This window comes from Micromesistius poutassou (genome assembly GCF_964030765.1).
Source record: "Micromesistius poutassou genome assembly, chromosome: 9".
Lineage (NCBI taxonomy): Eukaryota > Metazoa > Chordata > Actinopteri > Gadiformes > Gadidae > Micromesistius > Micromesistius poutassou.
In genome coordinates, this window is record NC_140279.1 from 5,874,862 (window position 1) to 5,886,487 (window position 11,626).

General features: G+C 38.1%; 1 protein-coding gene across 1 annotated transcript; it reads right to left on the bottom strand.

Annotated features, from left to right (window-relative positions):
- Positions 1-223: 223 nt before the first annotated feature.
- rgs8 (regulator of G protein signaling 8) lies at positions 224-10,560 on the bottom strand (the record flags this gene model as incomplete). Its single annotated transcript, XM_084472476.1, has 4 exons — positions 224-418; positions 821-987; positions 9,089-9,150; positions 10,460-10,560. 4 exons carry the CDS (start codon positions 10,558-10,560, stop codon positions 224-226), a joined length of 525 nt encoding a protein of 174 aa, XP_084328602.1.
- Between the last annotated feature and the right edge of the window lie 1,066 nt (positions 10,561-11,626).

Genomic DNA, 11,626 nt, shown 5'->3' on the forward strand with positions numbered 1-11,626 from the left:
AAATGGGCAGATTTGGATGATTAACAAAAAGCAAAATACATTTCCTCTCTATCTCTTTAACCCATTCCATCCACAATTCACGGTAAGATCGGAAAGATGCAATACAAGTCTTTAAGGTAAAAAAAAACACATACACACATACATATATATATATTTAGGGGTGCTGTACTTGGTCCACTGGTATTACTTTTGGTTTGTCCATGCTGGTGTGTGTGGGCCTTGGTCAGACAGATTTCCGTTGGTTGTGTGTGTGAGTCCTGTTTACAATGTCCTGGTACATTGAAGACCTGAGGAAGCGTGGGTATGAGTCTTTCTCCATGAGTCCATAGACCTTGGCCTGGACCTCGTTCAGACTGCTGGGGGACGGGTCTTCTAGGCTCTGTCTGGTCCTCTCCCTGGTGCCGTAGTCAATGTTCACCTATGGTGAATTAGCATTAGCATTAGCTTATATCTTGAAAATTAAGTTCAGGTCGCTGAACCTGCTGAACCATGCTAATCATGTAAATCCAATCAATTCAAATACAATTTTATTCAGAAATAACATTTATACAAAAAATTAAACATGGTGTGCTATATATTAACAAAAATACAAATACAATTCATGCATAATAAAATGAAAATAGATCACGATAATCCTGCCTCTCTACAACAACCTCACCTGAGAGGCAGAAGAAAGGACTCGCGAAATGCTTTAGAGTTTGGTTATATTAGTTGTATTATTTCGAATGAGTAGTAAAAATGATTTTATATAACATTGGTCATCAATATATCATCAATATAATCATTAGTTCAAGATCAAACTGTTGTTATGTAGATGTACCTCTCTGGGGGCCTGGACATCAATGAATTCCATATAGATCTTGTTTGCTTTGGACACCAACTTAGTTGAGCTCTTGTTTTTCTTGTAGTCCTCACACGCCATCCAGAACTCAATGTTCTCATCGCTGAACTCCGTCTTCAGAAAGGCCCGGAAGGCAGAGAGCCCGTCTGTAGTGGACAAAATCAAATCCGAAGGATAAACAGTTATAGCAACGATATTCGTTATATGGTGATTGATTTTGGCCGGGTGGCCATTTGTGTTGTGTGTTTTAAGTGCTGTTTGACATAACAGATATGCTCCACTCCATAATGATAACTTTGGAAATATGTAATTTTCTTTTTATACATATCTATTTTCATTCTTGCTTGTCGAATCCGGTCATGCTCAATTTGAATCCAGGAAAATAATACCAATCCAATAGCATTCCGTTTCCAGAGAAATATAATAAATTGAAATAATGAACAAGAATAACCCATTTAGAACATATTAGAATATCCCTAAAATATAGGGGATTGTTCAATATGTAATACTGTTTTCACAGTTGTTTGAAATGCTGAGGTCAAAATAAAAAAAAGATTCAGCAGCTTTAGCAAGGGTTAGGGAATATGGAATCCATCTCAGCTTGATTCAATTATTTCAAAAACACCAAAGGAGTTGTCTTACAAATTATCTTTGTTTAAATAACAAATAATGGTCAAATATCACTAACATAAAGCTGTTCTAAGCAAACTGATCACAGGCAATGAACTTGACATTTGATATTCATTGAGGCCAAAGCAAAGTTGAAGCTGCATGAAAAGTACATTCTATGATCATTCTAATATAGATGAACATATATGGTGTTATTTTGTTAAGCGATCAGGTTGGCAACCAATGCATATTTCTCCATATTGCATTTAGTGTTGCTTGAAATATGACAAATGCGATTTGGCCATAGCTGAGGTTTTAACGTAAAAACAAGTTCCCGGGATTCCCAGGATAGTGTGCTTCTGTTCCCGGGATAGAAAATATGTTATGTTTAGACACACACACACACACACACACACACACACACACACACACACACACACACACACACACACAATGCACTGACTGTGTGTGTGAGGGGAAGGAAGGAGTCCACAGTGTGTTTGTCCCTCTATCTTTATTGATCTTTCTAGGATCATTATGCAACACAAGTCTGACTGATTCATAAGACGCCTTGAAAATAAGGTCAAATTTGTGGTCATTTGACCACAAGGTTATCATTTTAAAAGTATCAAATGCTATCCTATACTTTAAATTTTACTTTACAATTTTAACTACGTTATATTGGCAGTGAGATCAGTAGTTTGAAGTGAATTACCCTCTTTAAATGCTCTATGGTATGGCCAACTATCAGCTATCATGTCACAAATCACAACAGTTGAGGAAAAGGAACATGAAACGATCATCACTACAAATTGTCCCTGTTATCCGCCCTTTGTATTGCTTTCACCCATTTCTTAGCAATTGTGATTCACATCTGCAAAATATTATTCATCTGCCATTTTCCAACTGTTATGCTCTGCATGATGGTGTTTTTTACCACCTCAAGCAATGTCTTATAAAACCAAGAACATTGGGATATATCAAGTGCAAGCATTTCTCCATTAGAATCAAATAAAGAGCAAGGGCAAGGTAAGAAAAAGCTATAAACCGTAATAGGGTACAGACACATTTTGTTCACCTCCCTGCCTGGTCAATTGAAACAGGATACACCGTTATGTCCTGATAATCCTTTCTGCCTGCGGGTGGGGGGGGGGGTATTCTTGGAGCTGTACCAAACCTAGCGGAGGATAACATGGCTTGTCTAACAAAGAGGTGTCTCTAACGGACGTTGTGTTATGTCAGAAACCCGACCTGAACATTGGCCAATACTGTTTATAGCGTTTCGTTTTTTCCTCTTTAGGGCACAGCTGATCAAAGCCACTAACACTTTGGTAAGTAGCAACGGAACACAACACTGTTCAGTCATTTGGCTTGTTGTTGTTGTCACTAACAAAACATTTGGGCAAGACTGATGCAGGGCAGGGTCTAAGTAGTGGGGGCGCATCGGGGATAATGAGTTAAAACACAGTGGGACTGCACTACTGAGTCCTGTTATCGCTTTTGATCGCAAATCGTAATAATTTATTTTCAAATAACCTCTTTTCAAAAAGTATAATTTCTACTTGTACCGGGCTAAAGAAATGCACACTTTAGGCTATGTCCCAAACCAGTACCAGACAAATCCCTAAGTCTTCAGTGGTGGTTGAAAGGAAAGAACTCCAGTGATTATGACTGCAACATAGGTATTGAGGTCCTTGTTAGCTCGTTCTGTTTGGCTGGGGCTCTTGAAAAAGTGAAAAGATCCAATGAGAGAACAAAGGGCTTTCCACAAGTGAGAGGAAGAGAGGCACAAAGTGGTTGGACTATTATTACCACAGCGGTCGAGTCTTCTTGTGGCAGGTTGGGTGGGATGAGTGACTCATGAGTGCTCATTTACCTTAAGTGCACTATACCCATATGTGGCGTCACCCATAGCTTTCCCCTAAGAGATTTTTACAAGAGCTTATGGCTTCCAAAAATGTTGTTTATATATATCTATCTATATATATATATAGATATATATGGATTGACACAGATCTGAGATCAATCAATCAATCAATCAATAACCTTTATTTTCCCTCGAGAGACACTGAGGTGTCCCTCATTTACAGTGACGACGAGCATACACTAAACACAATAACAAGGATAACATATTAAAAATCACAATAAAAATATATCTATAAAGTATATACAATACAAAAAGAGCAAGAATAAAATAGGATGAAATACTAACTGAGAATGAAATCAGCTAAAACAGTTACAGTGGGATGTGTACAATTCAGAAATCATAGACTTAAATAAACCAAAAGTAGGAAGAGCAGTCATTTTTAAGTTGCACTGCAGAGCATTCCATGAGTTAGGAGCACTGATGGAAAAGGCAGTCATTCCTAGGCTGGAGTGAGCTCGGGGAACCTTTAGGAGGAGCAGCTCACTGGACCGGGTACAATAGGTCTCTGTGTCCCAGTCCAGCATGGTCCACATGTAAGGTGGCTGTTTCCCAATGAAAGCTTTAAATTAGGGCCGGGACTTTAACGCGTTAATTAAGATTAATTAATTACACAATAATTAACGCGTTAAAAAAATTGACGCATTTTAATCACACTTATTTTTGCACCGCGGTTTGTCACTGGATGAGTTTCAGGCGGACCGATTATACTGGAGCACCAACTAGCGTAGTTCAAACCACAGTGAACATGAACAAAGTAGCTGATGAGACCGCTTTGGTTGGCCCCGTGGATGGGAAATTTTGTTACAAAAAACGAACGGATGGAAGTGTTGATAAGAGCATGGTTGTGTGCAAGCTATACAACAAGGAATTTGCATATCACCGCAGCACATCGAGCCTCAAGTATCACCTCAATGCAAAAGTTTTGCATTGAGGTGATACTTGAGGCTGGATGTGCTGCGGTGATATGTGGTCTACCTACCTATAGGCTACCTGAATTTCTCAAATGTACTATATTTCTAAATATGCTATTGCTACACTTAATGGCAAAAATTGCACTGGTCTGTTGGACTTGAACAAAAATAAACAATATTTTTGTTGCTTAAGCTTATGTATTCAGTCATTATTCAATGGTATACTAAAAATCCATGTGAAAAAAATTACTTAAATCAATTAATTACAAAGCCTCTAATTAATTAGATTATTTTTTTTAATCAAGTCCTGGCCCTACTTTAAATATAAATAAAAATCTGTGTTTCTCACGTTTCATTAAAAGAGAAGGCCAACCAACCTTTTCATAAAGGGTGCAGTGATGGGTTTTAAAGCAGTCATCTGTAACAAATCTAAGAGCTGAATGATAAACTGAATCCAAAGGTTTTAGGGTAGAAGCAGTCCCCATAGTCCAGCACTGATAAAAAAAACTGCTTCAATAACCCTCTTTCTACATACCATTGGGAAGCTGGTTCTATTCTTATATAAAAATCTAATTTTCTGATGTAATTTGCAAACAAGTTTATTAATATGAGATTTAAAAGTGAGTTTTTCATCAAGCCAGATGCCTAGATATTTGTATTCAGAGACTTAATAATAGACCCATTGATACTGGAAATGCACATTGTGACTATTGTGACCTATATCTCTTGCCCTTGAGAACAACATTCATTTTGTTTTCGTCTGATTAAGAACCAGCTTGAGTGAAACAAGAGCATTCTGAAGAGCATTAAAAGGCAGTTGCAATTTCTCAACAGCTGATTTTGCAGTCAGCAACGCAGTATAAAATGTGTCATCAGCATATATATGAATTTGACAACCACTGACAAGAGACACAATATCATTAATATAAATGGTGAATAGGACTGGTCCTAAAATTGATCCTTGCGGAACACCTTTGGTTATGGGTAAGAAACTAGATTGGACATTGGACACTAACTTTACACATTGAAATCGGTCAGATAGGTTATTACGGAACCAGTTACATGCGTTTCCAAAGACAAATGCTAATCAATTGATCTAATAATAAAGAATGGTCGACCGTATCAAAAGCTTTACTAAGATCAATAAACAGGGCAGCACAGTGTTTTCTATTATCTAAGGCAGATACAATATTATTAGTAACCAGAGTGATGGCAGAGATAGTACTATGGTTTGCTCTAAAACCAGATTGGTGTACAGACAAAATAGAGTGATTTGAAAGATATATTTGAGTTGACAGTTAACAAGAGATTCCAACGTTTTTGCCAAACATGACAGCCTAGATATTGGCCTATGGTTATTAGGGTCAGTCTCCCCCCTTATGTAAGGGAAGGACACAAGCAGATTTCCACACTCTTGGAACAATACAAGAAGACATGGAAAGATTAAAAATATGAGTTATACACCCTGCAATTACAGGGGCAGAGAGCTGGAGAAAAAAGGGATCTAGGTTGTCTTCTCCAGTTGACTGAGGAGCAGCATTGGTGGTAGACACATAAACTTGCTCAAGAGGCAGTTGGTTGTCAGCAGGAGAGGAAGATCTAAGGTTGTCCTCTTTAAAAATATCGCCAGCAGCATTAAAATGTCTATTAAAAGCAGAACGGATCTCAGTATGATCCCTAATAAAGCTGTCATCAAATTTAACCTGAATTGGTACAGAAGCAGCAGAGCTACTATTATTGGCTTCTATTATTGGCTGGGTTAGAATAGGTGTCGGTGATCAACTTTAAGTAGTAGTCAGATTTATTCTTTCTCACTAAGGATGTGCATTTATTTCTTAAGGTGCTGAAAGCAGCCCAGTGTGAGGCGTCATTAGTACGTCTCGCAAGAGACCAAGCTTAGCTTCTAGATCGGAGCGGAGATGTAAGTTCTCAATCATTTGACCTCCATTCAACAACCATCTAGTACAACCATATACAAATAAAAAACGTCTGAATCGGCTTCAACAATCATCTGCGATGGCTGCTAATTCCTCAAACTCAATCTACCATCAATCTACCGTGGGTGTACTTGCAAATATGAAGGAACGAAGGAACTCAAAAGCCTTCTTAGAGAAAAAAAGACTGTCTTCAAGAATGGTGACAAGGCTGCATATGCACAAATTAGAAAAGTTGTTAGAGCTGAGATCATAAAGGCGAAAAGTGCCTATAAAGAAAAATTGAATCCAAACTGTATGACTCTGATCTCAAGTCTGTGTGGAATGGCATGAAACTGATGACAGGCCTACAGAAATGTAATAATAATTCTGTCTCTTCGAATGGCTTTACTTCCAATATGCAGCTTGCAGACGAGCTAAATAAATTTTATTTGAGATTTAATGTAGATGTTTTTGATGATAAAATAAGTAACATGAGAGAGCTTGTCAGAGACACTTCTGCCCCTGACATTGACCTGTCCTATGTCACCAACCTTCTTAAACAGACTAAAGTAAATAAGAGCCCGGGGCCAGACAATATTAGTGGCAGAGTGCTCAAGTCCTGTGCCTCGCAACTTAGTGGAATTCTAAAAGTCATTTTCACTCAGTCTCTCCAGCTGCAGACCGTTCCTAAGGTGTGGAAACATGCAACTATTGTCCCCGTGGCTAAAACAAAAAGCCCCAAAGTCTTAAATGACTTCCGACCAATAGCCCTCACCTCTTTGGTGATGAAGGTCCTTGAAAAGCTAGTTAAGAAGGAAGTATTGAAGCAGGTCAAGGGCCTCCTAGATCCTCTGCAGTTTGCCTATCAGGCAGGTAGGGGCGTGGAAGATGCAACTCTGTTCTTAATAAATGTCTTAGTTAAACATCTGGAGGCCCCTAAGACACATGCAAGGCTTTTGTTTGTCGACTTTTCGTCGGCATTCAATACCATCCAGCCCTATCTTCTTGCAGAGAAACTTACTTTGCATTTTAATTTGAACCCAAATCTTGTTGGCTGGTTACTGGACTTTTTGTTAGATCGATCACAATGTGTGAGAGTCAATGGTGTGTTATCATCTAAGTTATTGTCTTCAACGGGTTCCCCACAGGGCTGTGTCCTGTCCTCACTGCTTTTTATTCTGTACACAAACTCCTGTAGGAGTACATATGAGAACAGGCATATTCTGAAGTTCGCTGATGACTCTGTCATAATAAGTCTTTTAAAGGACAGTGAAACTGAGCATGGTACTGTGGTAGATTATTTTATAACATGGTGCAATGATTTCTTCTTGTCAATCAATGTGCTAAAAACAAAAGACATGCTTATTGATTTCCGAAAATCTCAACCTATCACTCCTCGGACAATCATTCAGGACAAGGAGGTTGAGATTGTATCAGAATATAAATACTTAGGGACTCTCATTGACAATAAGCTGAGTTTTGAAGCAAATACAGATGTAGTATGTAAAAAGGTTCAGCAGCGCCTGTTCTTTTTAAGAAAATTGAATTCATTCAAAGTCTGCAATATCTTAATGACCTTATTCTATCAATGTTTTATCGAGTCTGTTCTTACTTATTGCTGTGTGGCCTGGTTTGGATTTCTCACCATGTCCAACAAAAACAGGCTAGCAAGGCTTACCAAAGTGGCAAGCAAGGTGATCGGGGTGCAGCAAGCCCAGCTTCAGGACATATATCTCAAGCGAATATGGACCAAAGCCAAACTTATTATTGACTGTCCTGACCACCCACTTTATAAGGAGTTTGACCTCCTTCCATCTGGACGCCGTTTTCGGATGCCTAAGACCAGAACGCAGCGTGCCAGGGTCTCCTTTGTCCCTGCTGCCACAGACAGGCTTAATTTCTTGGGCTAGGCTTGGTTATTCTCTCAGGCCTCTGCACTTAAATGCACTTGGGTATTAAGTGTTGTTTATTTTATTTTATCTTATTTTATTTTATTTTATTTTTATTCTTATTTCCAATTCTTGCAGCACTATGCACTTTAATGCATTTTGTAGACTGCTTGCATTCTTACCTGCGCAGAGTATTATGTATTATGTATTTTTGTTATTATTATTATTATTATCAACAGTAATTTATTAGTAGTATGTTTCTATTACTCGTACTGTTTTTAATGTATTACTGCACTATGGTGTGCCTGGTGACATGTTGATGTCTTGGATGCTGTTTTTTTGTCCTGTGTCTGTAATGCTTGCTGCAAATCTAATTTCCCTCGGGATATGAATAAAACTGAACTGAACTGAACTGAACTGAAATATTTTTGTCAGACAATAGTGTTTTCTTCCATAGGCCTTACGCTGGTCCCATTAATAGGAGCCTATTGTTTCATCCTATATGATACAATTTCTCATAATCTAGTATAGTACAACTGGAAAATTAGAAAAAGCTGTTATTGCAAAAAAAATGCTTCAGTAACACAATACAAACACACAAAAAAAAAAAAGTTGACTACACAAGGTTAATAGGTTATAGTTCTGGTTCTGGGCTTCACTCACTTTTGGTACACATTATGTAATGGAATGGCACACAGAAAAGAAATGTAGGGTCTATGGGTCCCTGACACACACATGGCCATTCGGCCATGTCATTACCAGTGCTGTGTTATGCTGAAATCAGGTAATCGGGTCAACAGAAATCCAATGAAGCTGTCTTGAGTTCACCAATGTCTCAGTGGCTTACACAGGGTGCATAATCAACCCAGGGTGGCCGTCTAGTAAAAGGTCCTCAATAAGACCACTTGACTTCATTCACATTCAAAAGAGTGTTTCAAACACAACAGAGTTGATTCATGCATTGATAGAGGGGGTTATCATATACAACAACTTACATTTGTGAGAGAGAAGTTGGTCAAAAGATTCTGACCACTGGACCACCTCAGCCGTTGAAATTCTGTTGGATAGAGATTCTGTGTAAGATGTTTGGAATCTGCTGCATTAAATATATTAATATTTACCAGCATTAGAATTGTGGTGATCGGTGAAGTAAGACACAGTGGAACTTTATTGGTCAGCAAAACTGCGTGACAGAGACTTGACAGAGCTCAACAAACCAAACAATGATGTCAACAATGGTTTTAGTGCTTATTTTACCAAAACACTTCAACAACATAAACAGTATCAATTACCCACAAAACGCAGTATGAACATAAGTATGCACATAATGCATGCTGGGAAACAAGAGAACAAGCTATGTAGCCCCGCCGCTACAGCTACTGTAATGCATACAGCAAGGAATGACGTATGGTTCTGTCCGTAATGTGCGGCAAACACATTTTTATATACATCACAGGGGCTGGTAGGAGTAGAATAAGAAAATTAACCAAAACGTTTCCAAGAAAACTTCCAAGAATAGTTATTTTTGTTTGTATCAAAATCATCTGTGGTGAACTGTTGTTCTGTGGACATCCCATGGTAGTCTTGATCCAGCTGTTTTGAAATATTTGGTTGAAGTGTATATTAATGGTAAAATAATTATAAAATAAATATCCTTTATTTCTGACAGCACTCAATGTGGGGGCGTTAACTCACATATCTTACATGCTGATATGGATTGGAAATTTATTATAGGCCTGAGTCAAGCTATGAGGGACCTCAGACATTCTGTTGGCTTATGTCAATGTTGGTGCTCGATTCCCACACTGGTATAGGGCAGAGAATCTGGATTTAAAACTGCCCTATCAGGGTGTTATTTGCATTTATCACACTGGAAGATAACGGTATAATTTAAACTCCACACTGCTTTTTTTCAAATGTCTATAGAGGTGTGTGTGGATGTGTGGCGCTCTATCTGGCTGGCCGTTGATGTATATGGCCATGTCCAAGAGAAAGTTCAACTTCTCAGACACTTATTGTGTCTAACACCACAGTGTGTGTGGAAGTGTTGAGCTTCGTCTGGGCAGCAGTTGATTTTCAATGTCAGTATACGAGAGAGGGTTTAGCTTCTCGTACACTTATTCATATACAACTTTGCTTATAGCGTTCATACACAACAACGGTACAAAACAAATACCACAATTGTTGCTGTGGGAGGTAACCATGGTGATAAAATGCCCCCCTTAATAGAACTCTTAGCCCAAACACTTTCTTTTTTTAAATCCCAGTTTTCAAATTTGAGCTGTAAGAGTGGGTTAACTCACTTTTTATGGTCATGTTATATTTCATTTTAAAAATGAACACCAACGTATCAAAAAATAACTCACTTCAGACACCTGGCAGCTGTTACCTCAGCAGGCGGCAGGAACTCGGAGAAGTCATTGTATGAGTCAGACTTGTGGGACAGGCAGCCCAGTCGGGTCTTCATGGTCCTGAATCTGCAATTAAATCAATAGATAGTTTCTATTTGACCTCCCACTGGCACTATTTCCTCTCACCATGTGAATCAATGGAAACGTTGAGTAATGCCTGAAGCCATTTTAACCACCGTTAAAATGAACTTGTAATTCACTTGTAATTTGTTCATCAATATTAGCCCCAAAAATCTGATTCATGCCAAGTTAACATGGCACAAAATATATATAATATATATATTTTATATAGATATATATATATATAATATGTATCCCAAACATGTGTCAACATCTAGTTGTAGAACAACCATTGTTTTTGTTTGGTTATTTCAATGTTTGTTCTTTTGTATATTCATTTTTGCCACAAAATCTATAACTTTGGATCATTGGTTTCTGTCTCTGCATAGTTTAAAAGATTATTAATAATCCATTCATCAGTTGCACATTAAAACAACTGACAAGCTCAAATTATCAAATACCCTTTTTACTTGATAAAAAATCAAACAATTCCATTTTATTGGTGTAGTTTATGGGTCAATCAATTATCAATTTTCTGGACGAAAAGTGTAACGCACACCAAATAGTGCCAGCACCAAATATGGTGCTGGCTGCCGATTAAAGTCCAGTATATGAAAGAGAGGTAGCCGCACACTCCGAGTTACAATTATCAAAGTTATTTTTTTATTAATAGATCATGGTGATGTTCTTTTTAAATTAATAGATCATGGTGATAACGTTTCGGCCCAACAATGAATCAATGATCAATGCCTCCACTTTGATAATTTCAACACCCCTGCATCCAAACAGCTGTTACATCCTTTGTCCAAAAACTCCTTTTTCTTTTTTCAATTCTCTACAAATGGTGACCAACATCACCTAATCCCAGCAGGCAATCCGAGACAAAACAGACTAGATTGTTTTCATGTTTGGAGCCATAATTAGGAACATTGGACGAAACCAATGCCCATTTATACAAATCAGCGAGCTTCATCATCCAACATGAATGCCAGGACACTTAAAACATGTATCGTCCATCTGCCATTAGTTGGAAGTTGTTGTTGTTTGTGTCAGTGCAATGAA